This window comes from Fomitiporia mediterranea (genome assembly GCF_000271605.1).
Source record: "Fomitiporia mediterranea MF3/22 unplaced genomic scaffold FOMMEscaffold_7, whole genome shotgun sequence".
NCBI lineage: Eukaryota > Fungi > Basidiomycota > Agaricomycetes > Hymenochaetales > Hymenochaetaceae > Fomitiporia > Fomitiporia mediterranea.
In genome coordinates, this window is record NW_006760392.1 from 1,282,231 (window position 1) to 1,296,603 (window position 14,373).

At 47.3% G+C, this 14,373-nt stretch overlaps 2 protein-coding genes across 2 annotated transcripts; both read right to left on the minus strand.

Annotated features, from left to right (window-relative positions):
- Nucleotides 1-1,334: 1,334 nt before the first annotated feature.
- On the minus strand, nt 1,335-10,335 carry FOMMEDRAFT_109130 (succinate-semialdehyde dehydrogenase). The gene is made up of 14 exons (XM_007267384.1): nt 9,945-10,335; nt 9,762-9,883; nt 7,789-9,674; nt 6,577-7,728; nt 3,520-6,514; nt 3,332-3,457; nt 3,189-3,275; nt 3,060-3,141; nt 2,944-3,010; nt 2,684-2,883; nt 2,540-2,635; nt 1,902-2,482; nt 1,780-1,833; nt 1,335-1,719 (listed from the first exon to the last, which is right to left on the minus strand). The coding sequence occupies exons 5-14, from the start codon at nt 3,736-3,738 to the stop codon at nt 1,591-1,593; spliced, it is 1,641 nt and encodes a 546-aa protein (XP_007267446.1). The 5' UTR covers nt 3,739-6,514; nt 6,577-7,728; nt 7,789-9,674; nt 9,762-9,883; nt 9,945-10,335; the 3' UTR covers nt 1,335-1,590.
- Nucleotides 10,336-10,450: 115 nt separating this feature from the next.
- On the minus strand, nt 10,451-12,478 carry FOMMEDRAFT_20823 (seryl-tRNA synthetase). Its single transcript, XM_007267385.1, has 7 exons — nt 12,169-12,478; nt 12,034-12,104; nt 11,814-11,975; nt 11,635-11,758; nt 10,948-11,571; nt 10,730-10,869; nt 10,451-10,662 (listed from the first exon to the last, which is right to left on the minus strand). Exons 1-7 carry the CDS (start codon nt 12,302-12,304, stop codon nt 10,561-10,563), a joined length of 1,359 nt encoding a protein of 452 aa, XP_007267447.1. The 5' UTR covers nt 12,305-12,478; the 3' UTR covers nt 10,451-10,560.
- Between the last annotated feature and the right edge of the window lie 1,895 nt (nt 12,479-14,373).

A 14,373-nucleotide genomic window follows, 5' to 3' on the forward strand; every position in this document is an offset into this window, starting at 1 on the left:
GCAGAGTACTGGACTGGAGAGGATAAAAGCGACGACATAGCGGAGATGGTGGAGGTAGGAGGGAAAGGAGTGACGAGAGCAAGTGCGTCATTATATGCTCTTGATCTTCGGTACTCAATTATGTAAGCACTTCGATATACAGTTTAAAAGTAAAACTAAATTATATTATAAGTCTAACAGGGTGATTGTTAACAATATTAATATATATAATTGCATATTATCTTACTAAAAGTATTATAATCAACTTACAAGCACAATACAATATTTTTATAACTATTATAATCTATCAACTATTATTGTAGATATCTTATAATATAATTTTAACAGATTATAATAAGAGTTGAGTACTTGTACCTCACATGTAATGTTGTAAAAATACTATTAGTAAGCTTACTTGCTCTAAAACATGTTTGTAGTTTAATAGAAACTTTGTATATTTCTTACATTTATATACAAGCATTATAATTACATTACAAGTAAAATATAAGTATTATTTTAGAATGTAATGCTTATGAAATAATTTAAATAGTTTACTTTTGCTATTATTAAATACATTTGTTGCAACTTTTTCATGATGTATGAGCCACTAAGAATGATAAGTCATGAAGAATGAAGAAAGGAAGGTCAAAGATAAAGGTACAAAGAATGAAGGGATGGACAAAGGGTAAGAGACTATAGAATGAACAAAGAATGAAAGGGTGGTCAAAGGAACAGAATGATAAAGTAAGGAGGGGTAGTAGTAAGAGTCAGCACACATATAGTCTATAGACAGCACCCCTAAAGGACAGAAGTCCTGAGTTCCAGTACAGAAGGGTGCAGAACCCTTGGAACTGAAGGTACAAGAGCAGAGAACCATAACAATTATCTTACATTGTCTTCCTTCTGGTTACTCAATAATTTCTCTGTCTTAAAATTTGAAAATAAAGAATATCCATCTAGTGCTTTTACAGTTAGAGTGGATCCAATGGATGGAAAAGGATATCCAGGATATCACTCTGCAATTGGTACAACCTGGTCTTACATAAATTTTACTCTGTATTCTGACCACTATTTTTGCACAGTTAAAGAGAATGGGAAGGATGGTAAGATTATAGCATTAACAGAACCACAACCATCTACAATTAAAGCATTGCAAGCATTACTGTCAAAGCTCTCTGAACTTGGTAAGGGGTTTGTAGCTATATTCTTATGTATTTAATAATTCAGTTATCTCTTAAAGAGAAGGAGGAAGCTGAGAAGAGAGTGAGAGAAGAACGAGACAGAGTAAACAAGCAGGTGAGGGAAAATCCCATACAAGCTTTAAGTTTTTAAAGAGGAAGAAAAAGCACGGTGATCAGGAGAAATAGCTGAAACTACATTGCATGTAGCCCTGCACAGCTGCAGCTCTGTAGTATACAAATATATCGTTGTGTGATATTGACGAGTTTATTTACTATACATGAGTAAAACGGGCTCGTACATGTAGTAAGGTCCTTGATTTCAAATCCGACTGTCATTGTTGCACCCTGTGCGGTCGCACCTACTTCTTTGCTTCCACAGTCAAAAGTACAGAGGTAAAAATGCAAAGGTATCTTGAGATAATAATACCAATTACGGCGCTGGCTCAAACGTAACGCCTTGCGCAAGCGGTGCAGCATCCGAGAAGTTAATCGTGCAAGCGCTCCATCGGACGTACTGTTTCCATGCGTCACCGCCTGATTCGCGGCCCCAGCCAGTGCTCTATTTGATGATTGAGTGGGTCTGACAGTTAGAGAAGTGACGGTGAATGAAGAGTCAGACCTTGTTCCCACCAAACGCTGCTCCGATCTCTGCACCGCTTGTTCCGACATTCACCTGCAGAATAGAGTAAATAGTTGAATTTTAATTTCCAAAATGCAAAATAAACGTAGAGAATTACTAACATTAACTATCCCGGCATCCGACCCCTCCGGTCCAATCCACTTTCCAACAGCACGTACGTCTCTTGTCCAAAGGCTACTCGACAACCCCTGCGGAACAGAGTTGTTCCACTCAATCGCTTCCTCCAATTCATCAAACACACCAACTTGCAAGATAGGTGCAAACGTTTCTGTACGCCACAGTCTCCCACTTTCGGTCTTTGCTTGTGGGTCGGCGGAGATGGGACGCACGATTGTGGGCTGGGCAAAGTTCCCTCCTGCGAGAGGCGTATTTAAGTTGGTTATGCGTGAGCCGCCAACGAGGATCTCGGCACCTGCGTTTCGGTGAGCGGAGATGGCAGCGTCGAACACTGAAAGCGCGCTTGGGGTGTGGAGGGGACCAAGAAGAGTATTCGGCGCCAGGGGATCACCTGGGCGGAGTGTGCTGTAGAGGGATTGGAGTTTCTCGAGGACAGGTAAAGCAATGGAACGATGGAGGTATAGTCGTCGGGTTGAGGTGCAACGTTGGCCTGCTGTGCCCACTGCACCAAAGAAAATGGCAGGGATGGCGAGCGAGAAGTCTGCATCAGGCATCACAATAGCAGCTACGAATTAGAAAGACACAGGTAAGCGTATGAAGCTAGAATAAATAATGCCCATACCATTATTTCCACCAAGTTCTAGAAGGACTTTCCCATGGCGGGACTGGACGGCTTTCGCGACCTTCTTGCCCGTTTCCTCACTCCCGGTAAACGAGACTAATCAGAGTCATTAATCAGAATTATTTAGCCTGAAAGACAGCCTACCCATGTCGACGTCCCTGCTCTCAGTGATGGCTTCACCAACGTCTTTCCCTCCAGTCACTAGACCAGCTACGGCGCCAGGGATACCGTTCTGTTCAAGTACACTTGCAATGATCTTCGTGACAGCTATAGAACAAAGCGGGGTAGACGGGGAAGGTTTCCAAAGAGTTGCATTCCCTGCTGCCATGGAAAGGGAAAGATTCCTGCGAGAAAGTCAATGTCGGTTCCTGCAATTTAATAGTAATACAGAAGTGGACGATTACCAGCCGTAGACGGCGACAGGGAAGTTGAATGCGGAGAGTACTGTGACAACTCCGAGAGGATTTGGCACTGGCTACGCGTTAACGCGGAATCAAGAAGTTAATAGATTATCAAATACCTTCTAAGATTGTGTGTCCAGGTCGCTCTGAATTGACAACATTACCGTTCATCATCCTCGACAAACCGACCGCATAGTCGCACTACGAGCATATTAATATCAGCGGATATAGATTATCTAATGACCAACTATGTCAATAAACTCCTGGACTTCGCCTTCGCCCTCAGTCGTGATTTTGCCCATTTCGAGGGAAACGAGTGCACCGAGTTCATTTCTCTACTTTGCAATCTCGTCAGGTGCTTCAACGGAAGATAATAACGTTTGATACTAACCTTTCGAGCGAGAGCTTCACGAATCTGGCGCAGAATATCCCCCCTCTTGGGAGCGGGTGTTTTCCGGAAGTACAAAAATGCCTCTCGGGACTTTGACAGTGCTGTCTGCATTTCATTCGGACTTGCCTTGAATGATTATCCGCGATAATTGGATTAAAAACATTGAACTGAGGATTGATAATGCGTACAGTTCGGATTCGAGCGAGAGTTTCGCCGGTAGTAGGACAGACGCTATCAAATACGTCACCGCTGCCTCCCCAGACTCCGTCATAGACACCTGGCAGCTCTGCACTGTCGGACGTGGGCAAGTCTAGGTTGGCAAGCACGCGGCTTGCTCTGCTCGACAGGGCACGGACAAAGTACCGTTTAAACGCTGGACCTCTATGCACTTGGACACGCGTAAGCATGGCAGATGAGCGTTGTGTTAAAAGATGAGAGGGAAGAGAAGAGCACGAGCTCCCATGCGTCGGGGGCGAATGTAGTAAAGTAGTTGTGCTTCGCCAATATGACAAGAACGGGATGCATATCCGAGCAGAGAATTGAGTTCCGCCCGAGGTCACGGTGACGCGACGCGCATCGAGTCGGGAGAAGGCGAGCGTGAGTGTGACATCAATGACTAAAGAGACGAGGCATCATGGTCACACGGACAGGTCTGCTGAACGCACTGGCGACATTCATTTCGTCCCTCGTCGTCACCACTTGATATGTATAAGTAGTGGCTCGTCTCAGACCGTGTCCCGTCTGATGGCGCAAGTCACTGTTTGCGAAGGTTGGTCTGTCACTGCCTCGCGCACATGGTAGGTACATTCCTCTCCAACACAATTGTCGCATCATCATCGTTTTACACGCGTTATTAGGTTTACTGACTGGACGGGCATTCGTCGTGGGAGTGTGCGCGTAGTGATAGGGGGGATGAGTGAGTAATTAAAGGTGTTCTGAATGAGGGACGTGTGAGGGAATGGAATAGTAGGCATAATGGATATCAAAGTGCATGTGTTATGGATGTGAAATAGAAGAAAGTGAGCTGGAATACGTACGAGGGGGGAACATCAGAACAGAGAGCACGAGAGAGCGTCAAAAGACGGGGTTAGATGTGTTTGAGCCTCATTTGGCACGCTCTCCTACGCACAGGCAGTCGACACAGACGCCCGCGTCCCCAGTCCCCGCGTCCAGCCGTGTCTCTTCCAACCATCATCACATCTCCCTTCTTCCTGCCGCTCGCCGTCATTCTATCGCACTCAGCGACACCTTTGCTATTGTCGCAGCGTGCCGACAGTTTTGGCTGCAAAGTGCGAGCCACTACGAGACTGTCGTGCCGCGTGTCACGTCAACCTCCACCTTCACGCTCAAAGCCAACGACAAACTAAAATCCTCATTTTCCTTTTTTTTCTCTTACTGCCAACTCCTCGCCTTAATTTTTACTCTCATCGCATCCGTCGTCCTTTGAAGCAAGAAGGAAAGCAAAGGCATCAGAGTCTGTGGCATTGTTGAATTGTCTTCTCTGTCGTCGTTGCGACCTGTCACGCTCCTGCTGCAGGCATCGTCGGACAGGCCTACATCAATTTTCTTCTTTTACGACCCGTGCCTTCGTCCTTGTCTACTCTTCGTAACCCGCCATCGGAGCGATTTTTTGACTGGTTGGTTGCGTGGTGAGTCCAGCTGTCTCCCGTCTGGTCGTGTCACAGTGGGCACGACGACAATCGAGCACGGTCTCATAATTAATTGTCTTGCCAGTGTTTCTGACTTGTCAACCTTTATACCACCTTTGTCGTCAAAGGCAAACAAGGACCACGTTGTGGAGTAAACGCCGTTGACAAGTGCTCTTGAGCGGAAAAGTGTGGGCGGCCGTGGCGGCGCACACCGAGCTCATCTCACCAAAAATTAAAATTAAAATTCACGCAATCAACCCATCTCCTGCAATCTTTTGCTCAACCTTTTATGTCAAGGAAGGAGCCACCGACAGGTCCGCGTGCACTTCGTGCATCGGCGCCATTCGCGGCGGGGTCATCACAGTCCAACCACGGACACCAGCCGATCGCTTCGTCAAGTAGGCAGCCTTCGGGATCAGGCGTTGCGCCGCCTACGGGTCCGCGTAGTCTGGTGAATGGACTTGGCGGGAGAGCGCCGCCTACGGCGCCAGCAGCAAAGACGTATTTGAATGGACATGCAGCTGGATTCACCCGTGCACCTCCGTCAGGACCAAAGAGGAAAGCACCTGCAACGACGCCCTGGACAAATGGAAGCCAACCGCCAACTGGGCCGAGTGCATTGCGCCAGCGATTGCTGAATGGTACATCGTCCAAATCTCCCGTATCGTCTTCTCTTTCGACGTCTCCGCCTCCACCTCCTAAACAAACACCTCCACCACCGCCTCTAGGGCCGCCTCCAGAGCAACAGTCGAAGCGTCCGCCCTCACCGTCCTCTTCTCCACCTCCGCCTCCTCCACCGAACGGTGATGCACCTCCACTGCCACCTCCGCCTCCGAAAAGCCCGCCTCCCCCACCTCCTGCGGAGGTTCCCTCTAACCGCTCACCCATAAGTATAAAGTTTCCTTCTGCCCAACCGCATGAACCACGATTAGCCCCTCCTCCCTTACCGCCTGTCCTAACGGGATCTTCAGAGAACTCCAAGCCCCAACCACCTTCATCTGCCCCTCCTCCCTTACCTCCAGCAGATCCACGTCGAACTATCTCCATACAATTTCGCCCTAAGTCTCCCCCATCGTCAAAGCATGAGAAGCCTCGTCCTCCGACTGTTCCACCCCAACCGGCTCGACCACCTTCACCAGAGTGCCCGCCCACACCTTTGCCGGATGGCGTCACTATCAAATATATAAGCGTTCCTGGGCACCAACATCGGCAAAAGCGATATTCTCTCCAGTCACCACCTCTCATGCCCGACCGTTCAACATACATTCCCGCTGCGGACCCGGATTATCGACTCCTGTTTGATTCCTCCTGTGATAAGGATCGATTTGGGGAAATGAAGGTGCTCATGGATAAGGCTCGTGCTGCTGGTGCAGAAGATAGGATAAAGGATAAGGGGAAGGGGAAGGTCCTGTTTTACCGGTACAATGGCGAGACAATTGAAAGTGAACAGGATGCGCGCCCGAGCGACCCGCGCAAGGAACCAGGATTTAAAGGCGGGAGGATTAGGGCGGAATTTCATGCGACTACTTACGAGGTGCGTTCGATTTGCCTTATTTTTCCGTATGTGCCTCATTTAAATAATCCGATTGCTTTAAGCATGACTCCAACTCGTGTGGACCTGCGCCTCCAACGAACATCCTCGTTTTTGGTTTCCCAGAACTCACACAGACCGCCAAGATCCGACAACATTTTCAGAAATATGGCACAATTATGTCGTTTGAGCGTGAATTGGACCGAGCGACGGGCGGCCAAATGGGTGTTGCGTCGATCACGTATGCAACACATGAGGAGGCGAAACGTGCTGTCGAGGGCGAAGAGGGAAAGAATTTCACTCTTGCAGCAATTGGTGGAGGCCTGACTGTTAGCTTCGCGGGTGCAAAGGCAACGGGATCGGAGAAGGATTGTGTGAAGGTGGTGTTTGACGATGAAGGGAAGCTATTAAAGCTTGTTGTTACACTGTACGAGGAGAAAAGAAGGAGAGAAAAGGAGCGGGAACGATTGCAAGCCCAAGGTGGTGAACCCGGGTTGAGCGCTTCGACTCCTTCGGCAAATGGACAAGTGGTTCCGTCAATGCCAGGTCATCAACACTCGGGTGCTATGGCTCGACGGCCCTTTCCATCCCAACATCCCAACCAACGTCCGCTTGTCAATCAACATGGTCACACACTCCCCATTAATCCTCTAAACCACGTTTCACCTAACCTTCCTCCTCGGGTTGGTCCTTCCCATTTCCCTCCGCGCGGACCAGGTTTCCACCATTCCAATCGTCTCGGACCTCATGGATCAAATCAAGATGCTCGCCGTCAACCACCCCCGTCGCTCGTCCGTGCACGCGCGATGAACGCTGCTCGGTCAACCGTGTCACAGATCATGCCGAGTAACATGCACGGACCTCAGACCCCCGATACAGACTCACGTCCTATGACGCCCATTCACGCGATGCGAGGCAGAGGGGGACCACGAGGCCTTGTGCCTAGTCTGGTTCATCAACATTCACATTCACGAACGCCGACGCATACATCCACGAGTACGCCGCGCGGATCACGATCACCTTCACCTACGTTTGCTGCTCGTCGGCCCGATGAGCGACAATCCCATGCAGATCAAGAGGCGAGGCATAGAGTGGTCGTGCAGGCACTTGTGAAGAATGGCTTTGGACACGCAAAGATTGATGAAGCTCAGTTAAGTGGGGGAGCGGCACGGGAGGACGATGTTCGTGAGTTTTTCAAGGGATTCCCTGTTGATGAGGTACGCCATTCCGTTGTTGCTTGTTGCCCCGATGCCTATTGTTAACTTCTTTGTGTCCAGGTCTTGCATGATCATACGGGTTGGTATATTACCTTTCGAAAGCCGGATGCCGCCGGACGTGCGGCTAGGGTTCTTGCCATCGGCACGCATACTTTGGCAAATCGGAGTGTATCTGTTTCGGTACATCCTGCACCGTTGCCCGGAGATGTCAAGAAGTTGTCACCCACGAGTCTCGAGAAGGGTATGGACTCCCGGAAGACGTGGAAACCAGAGGAGATTGTTGCCGAAGCTGGGAGGTCTGTGATGGCGGAGCTGCGTACGTTACTTGAGAAGGACGTTATGGAGCGTATCGTGAGCGCACAGATACGGAAGATGATCTCTGAAGACAGAGATAGGTGCGGAAAGTACCCAGAGACGGACAAGGTGCAAACACCTGGCTTCGAAAGCCAGCAAGACACGCGGCTTGAAAAGGGCGATATTGAGAAAGAGCGTCGAGGGCTCAAGGGACTGTCGTTCAAGAAGAGGAAACAGAAACCAGAGGCTGTTGTTTCCCAACTTGAAACCGAGCCTGATTTGGATAAAGACGCTTCTGTTGCGATGGATGATTACGCCGTGGATGTCGGTCTCGTGGTAACAAAGGTCGAGGAGCCGCTTGTTGCTGTGACTTTAGCCGATGACGCTCATGATTCGTCACAAGTGCCTGATAAGGAGGAACGGCCCCGAAAACGGCGGAAACGAGCAGAGAAGCGGATTGTACAGGAGAGAGAAGTGGAATCTGAGGATGAGGAGGTCGATATCAAGCCTGAGCCTGTTCCTGTTCCTACTCATGTCGAGGACGTTCCACCTCCTGAACCGCCTATTGTTTCTCCTGAGCAGCGTAAGAGGTCACTGTCACCAAGACCCGTAGACGAGCCTCCTGCGAAACGTACCAAGATCGCAGAGGACCACTTCGAAGGCACAATCACAGTGGCAGAGGCGCATCCACCACTACCTGTCACAGCACCCGTCAAGACTAGAAAGCCACCGGCGAAGAAAGCGAAAAAGACGGGAAAGGAGAAGGAAGAGAAGCCTCAAAAGCGCGCGAAGAAGACGAAGGCAGATCGCAATGTTTTAGAAGAATTAGTCATTCCTCCGCAGATGGAGGTGGACGCACCAGCTGTAGCCGAAGTGCGCGTTTCCCCTTCACCGACCTGGGCGCCTGTTCTCCCGTCTCCTGTCCCTCCGCCCTCTGCTGTCATTGAGAAGCCGCTTCCGTCGCCAAAACGATATAGTCCTTTGCCTGAGTCTTCACTGAATGAGCTCATAGACGATGACGAAGACCTGTTCCTTGCGATGCTTGCGCTGTCTACGGACGTTGATAGGGAAGACTTCAACGTTCAAGAGGAAATCACTCCACCCTCGGATCCCAACGCACCTCCTCCCTTTCGCAAACACGTCACAGGCTCCGCGCGGTCAGAAGGTTATTACAAGATCTCGCACGCTGAGAAATCGGCGTATGTCGCACAGTATGCTTTGCGTGGTACCGCGCCAGGTGTACCTGCTCAGAAGGAGGCTCCTGCGCCACAGCAACACGTTACTTCTTCCCGCTCAAATCGCGCGAATGCCCGTCGCCGTGCTCAGGGTCTAGAAGAGATGAACCAGTTACAACTCGCCGTCGCGCTATCAAAGGGTGAGAATGCTGCGACTGAGGTGACCAAGTTCAACCAGTTACAGACACGCAAGAAGAACTTGCGCTTTGCTCGTTCGCCGATTCACGATTGGGGCTTATATGCTATGGAACGCATCAGTCGCGGTGAGATGGTTATTGAGTACGTTGGCGAGATTGTTCGTGCGAGTGTCGCAGACCGAAGGGAGAAGTTGTACGAGCGGCAGGGTATTGGAAGCAGTTATCTCTTCCGTATTGATGAGGACCTCGTTGTGGATGCTACGAAGAAAGGGAATCTTGGGTACGTTCTCGTCCTCCCATACATCCCGCTTACTTTCTCAGTTCTTTGGTACTGATCATCATCACTTCTTTTTCTTAACGCTCACAGACGTCTCATCAATCACTCCTGTGATCCAAACTGTACCGCGAAGATTATCACGATCAATGGTGAGAAGAAGATCGTCATCTACGCGAAACAGGATATCGAGCTCGGGGACGAAATCACTTATGGTTCGTGTCTGCAGCACAAATTGTGTTCCAATCCTGACATTATGGCTTTTTTTTCGTGTAGATTATCACTTCCCTCATGAGGACGAAAAGATCCCCTGTCTGTGTGGCTCAGCCAAGTGTCGAGGAACGCTCAATTAATGTAGTGTTGAGCTTCACGAGCCTGTCTTGTTATTCACGCGTCGCTCTGCTTTCTTTCTTCGGGGATTTTTTCCTTTACCTTCTTCACGATTTTCTTCTTTCTTTCCTTCCCTTTCTTTAGTTGTGCATAGTTATAGTATTTTCTTCTGTCTTTGTTGTCGTATTGGTCATTCTACATTTCCGTCCGATCTGCAATCTTTGCATAGGTTTTCTTTCGTCTGTGTGCGCAATGACTGTCTACATGTATTGTTATCCGTCGCATATTTTCTGATTTTCTTCTTTCTCTTCGTCGTTTTTGCAATTGAACGCGGTTTCAGCATCAACTAATACTAGCAACGCCCACTTGTGTGTGTCTGGAAGAAAAAAGACAATTGTGAACCATTAGACTTAGTGGAACGTCATGCAATGAGTGAACGACAGTAAGCTCGTTATGAATTTGCACGGGGTTATACAAGAGAATACACTCTATTGGTATGCTTCTTTAACCGAGGACTTGGTAGGAAGACAACCTAGGCAAGGAATGAAACTTATATACATATCTATGCTTTCTTCTTCTGCAACCCTTTTGGTAGCTCTTTCACCCATGGCAGGAAACCTCGACCACCCATGTATGGTCGCAGTGCTTCGGGAACGCGCAGACCCTGGAGAAAAGCACAAGTTCGTTTTTTAAAGATTATGTTCCAAAATAAGATGCGAAAGGAATCATACCTCTGGAGTCTGGTAGTTCTCCGCGAGACAACATAATGCGCGCTCGGTTGCGCACAGCGTACCGTTTAGCATATGTACGTAGAGTTTACGCGTTTGGTCTTGCTTTTTAAGACCGCAGCGGACTTCGAGGCGTCGGCTCTCTGTAAATGATCATGAAGGTAAGTGAAATTCATAGATATTAAGAAGCAAGAGTAAAAGGGGGAAAGAATGATACTTACGATAATCTGTACAATTCGAACAGGAGACCAGCTCCTTGTATGCGCCTTGGAACGGGAACCACGCTTCGAGATCGTACTTCTGCGCCGCAGCCAAGTTCAAAGCACCCGAGACGATAGCGACAACACGGTAAGGCAATCCAAGGCTCTGGTAAAATGCCTCTGCGACCTCGATCATCGATTCAAGCATCTCCCAGCTGTTTTCAGGTTCCGTGATGACAAATTGCTCAACTTTCTCAAACTGGTGGACACGGAAGATACCCCACATGTCTCGTCCCGCCGCGCCAGCTTCTTTACGGAAGCATGTTGAATATCCCGCGTAGCGAATGGGAAGTTGCGCCTTCGGGTCTTCGAACCATTCGTCTGCATACATTGCGGATATCGGTTGTTCGGACGTCGCAATCAAATATTTGTCGTCTTCGCTCGCGGTGACCTTGTATAATTCTTCATCGAATTGGTCCAGCTGGGCGGTCTTGCCCATTTGGTCCTTGTTCATGAAGAAAGGAGGTTGGATCTTCTTGTAACCCTTTTTGCGGAGAAAGTCAAGTCCATAGGAAATGAGTGCTTGGTTAAGGTCTACTCCGTCGCCTGTGAGGAAGAAGCCACGATGACCCGCGATTTTGGCACCTGAGTTTCTTGATTAGGATGTGTATGCATGCTTACTTGGTAGGTGTAGTTGTGGAAATATACCTCGTTCTAAGTCCATTGCGTCCAATCGCAATAAGACTTCGTGATGAGGCATGATATCGGTTTTCTGAGCTACTTGACCATTTGGGCCGTCTGGATGCCATGTCCGGAGAGTTGCATTATCATCCTAGCTATACAATTAAGAGCTGCAGAGATGAATGTATTATAATAGTCGTGCTCGCCTCAGTTAAACTGACTGGTACAGATTTCCCAACGATATTTCCAATCGTGCTCGCTTTCACTCGCATAGCGGTCTCGTGCTCCTTCGCCTCCTTTAAACGCTTCTCTTTCAACGCATCTAGTTCCTTTTTCTGCGCGACAAGCTCGTCTGCGTTCTCTTTGGCCTATAAGGCATGTATTTAGCTCGAATAACTTTGATGCCATTTACACGACGTGCCACACTTTTTTCTTTGCTGCGATATTCTTCTGTACAGCGTTAATCTCCTTGCTCGTCTGATTGACCTCAAAGTCCACTGCATGCATAGAACGTGTCGGTTGGATTTACTTGATTTATAGATATAATGAAAACGGACGCACTCTTCACCCAGTCCGTATACATTTGGATGACCTCGTCTACGATTTCGAAGGGCAGACCGCGTTTCCGTTGTGATTCGCGGATTTCCTCTGCATTTCCACCCTTCGAGTCGATGAAATGAAGGACGTCAAGTGTCATACTGTCGAAGTAGGTAGTCAAACAATTGTTTGAGAATTAACAGAAACGCTGAAGCTGTGGGCGTTGTATAGGGTTATTCTACAGTATGTAGTAGGTATAGGTGATGGATGCGCTGGCGAGGGCAGGGGGGAGTGGGGGTAACAACGTGTCAATGATCCAATTGGAGAACAATGCGATGCACTTGTATTGTCGCTGTCTTGACTCAGGCTGAGTGTATGCGAGATGTATGTACTGTACTCTGAATGCCCTTAACGATTTCTTTCTCTTACAACTGCTGACTCACTCTTTCGCACGACTACACCTGGACAGAAAGTTACAAATACAGTCGGACTCTGATTGACGTCTATCACTTCGCACTTTTGACGTTACGTTGATGTTGGTCTGCGGCTGCCATTGCCGCGTCACCAGACACACCAAGCGATCCTATTAGTTTACCTCATGAAGAGACTTCCAAAGGTCGAATAGACCAAAAACGGCTGGTGCTGCACAGATGGCTTTTACGCTCGTCATGACCATTCTCTCGTATCTTGGTTTATTGATATACCTGTCTGTACAAGTTTCACCCGGCTGAATCGCTTAGCCTCAAGGCAACAACCAGAATGAATATAACAGAATGTGACGGAACGACAAGATCTACCGCTTCTCCTCGCCTCTTCTTTGCGTTACCTTCAATAAGTTCTTCTGCGCCATGGTCGCCAACGCAATCTCGAAAGAATTAACAGCGATGTGGTGGCCGTCCTCTTTCTTCATCATCTAACAGATACATAGGCGTTGGCTGAGTTCATCAGTGAGGAAAGCATAAGACAAGCAACCTACCAAACTGTCTTGCCAATGAATCGAGGGCAAATAACTGATTTCTGTGTTCCTCTCCTTCGACTCGTTTATTCGATGCTCCCTTAATAGTAGCTTTGATATGGCTCAAACTGATTAGCACACCTATTTGCAGTCGTATATTCTAGGACTATAAATCTTACCAGTTGCATAATACTGGCACATGAAAGATAGATATTTTTTCAATGAGTGAATCGAGTGCGTGGCCTTTTTTATGGGTCAATATGTAACACTAGACAGCCAAAGTGATCTTTATTACTTGGAAAGTAGTGTTGTATGTACTTATCTCCAAAATCTTCTTTGGTATACGTTACTGTCAGCTCAAGGTCAGATTCAGACATCTCTTGAGATAGATAGAGTATGAAGGTAGGCCACATATTGAAGCCTCACTATTGAAAATTGCCTTTAAATATTCTCCTAAATGTATTATATGCACCTTCTAAAATTGAGCAAAGTTGCACTATGCAGGCATTGAAACATGATTGCAGCTGCAGCCTTTACTCCCTTCTTCTCAATCAGTTTCAGAGCAAATAGAGTCAATTCCTAAATATCCTTGCTTGAATAGATTATGGCCATAATACTAAAACTACTCAAACAACTTATTAGAGTCACATTTACACTATTATAGTTAATTTCAAATTAACATAGATTAATACATTGTTGTAAGCCATTCAATATGATAACTTCCTGCAAGTCTAGATCATAAAGGAAAATATGACTTCTCCCATTTTTCTGAATCTATTTAGTATAAGCAGGTAGTAAAATAGACTATAAAACTGCTGCCTCTAATAGTTACACTTCTGGTACATTCAGATAGTAAAAGTATTCAAGCATTGTTGTTGTCCAGCCAGTACTTAACCTGTATATTACTATATCAAGAAGGAGTCACAAGAAAATTCACTGTCTTAAAGGGTTACAAAAGACTGTTTAGTACTACAATTTTGTACACACTAGTATATAAAACACTTCATCAACAGTTTTGACAGGGAGACTGTGTTTCTGCTGTAACATGTGAACTTCTTACACATTCTCCACCTTTTGAACTAATTAAATTAAGGGCACTGAGTATCATGTCTGTTAAAGTAGATAGCTAAATTGGTGAGTATAAGTCAACAGAAGTACTAAAGCTGCTAGCTTTGAGTAGTGTTGTTCTGAGTAGTAGGTATGAGTAATAGTAGCTATTAGATTGTGCTCTGGATTAGGAAATCCCCAATTGCCTTATGTAGAATTACTGTACT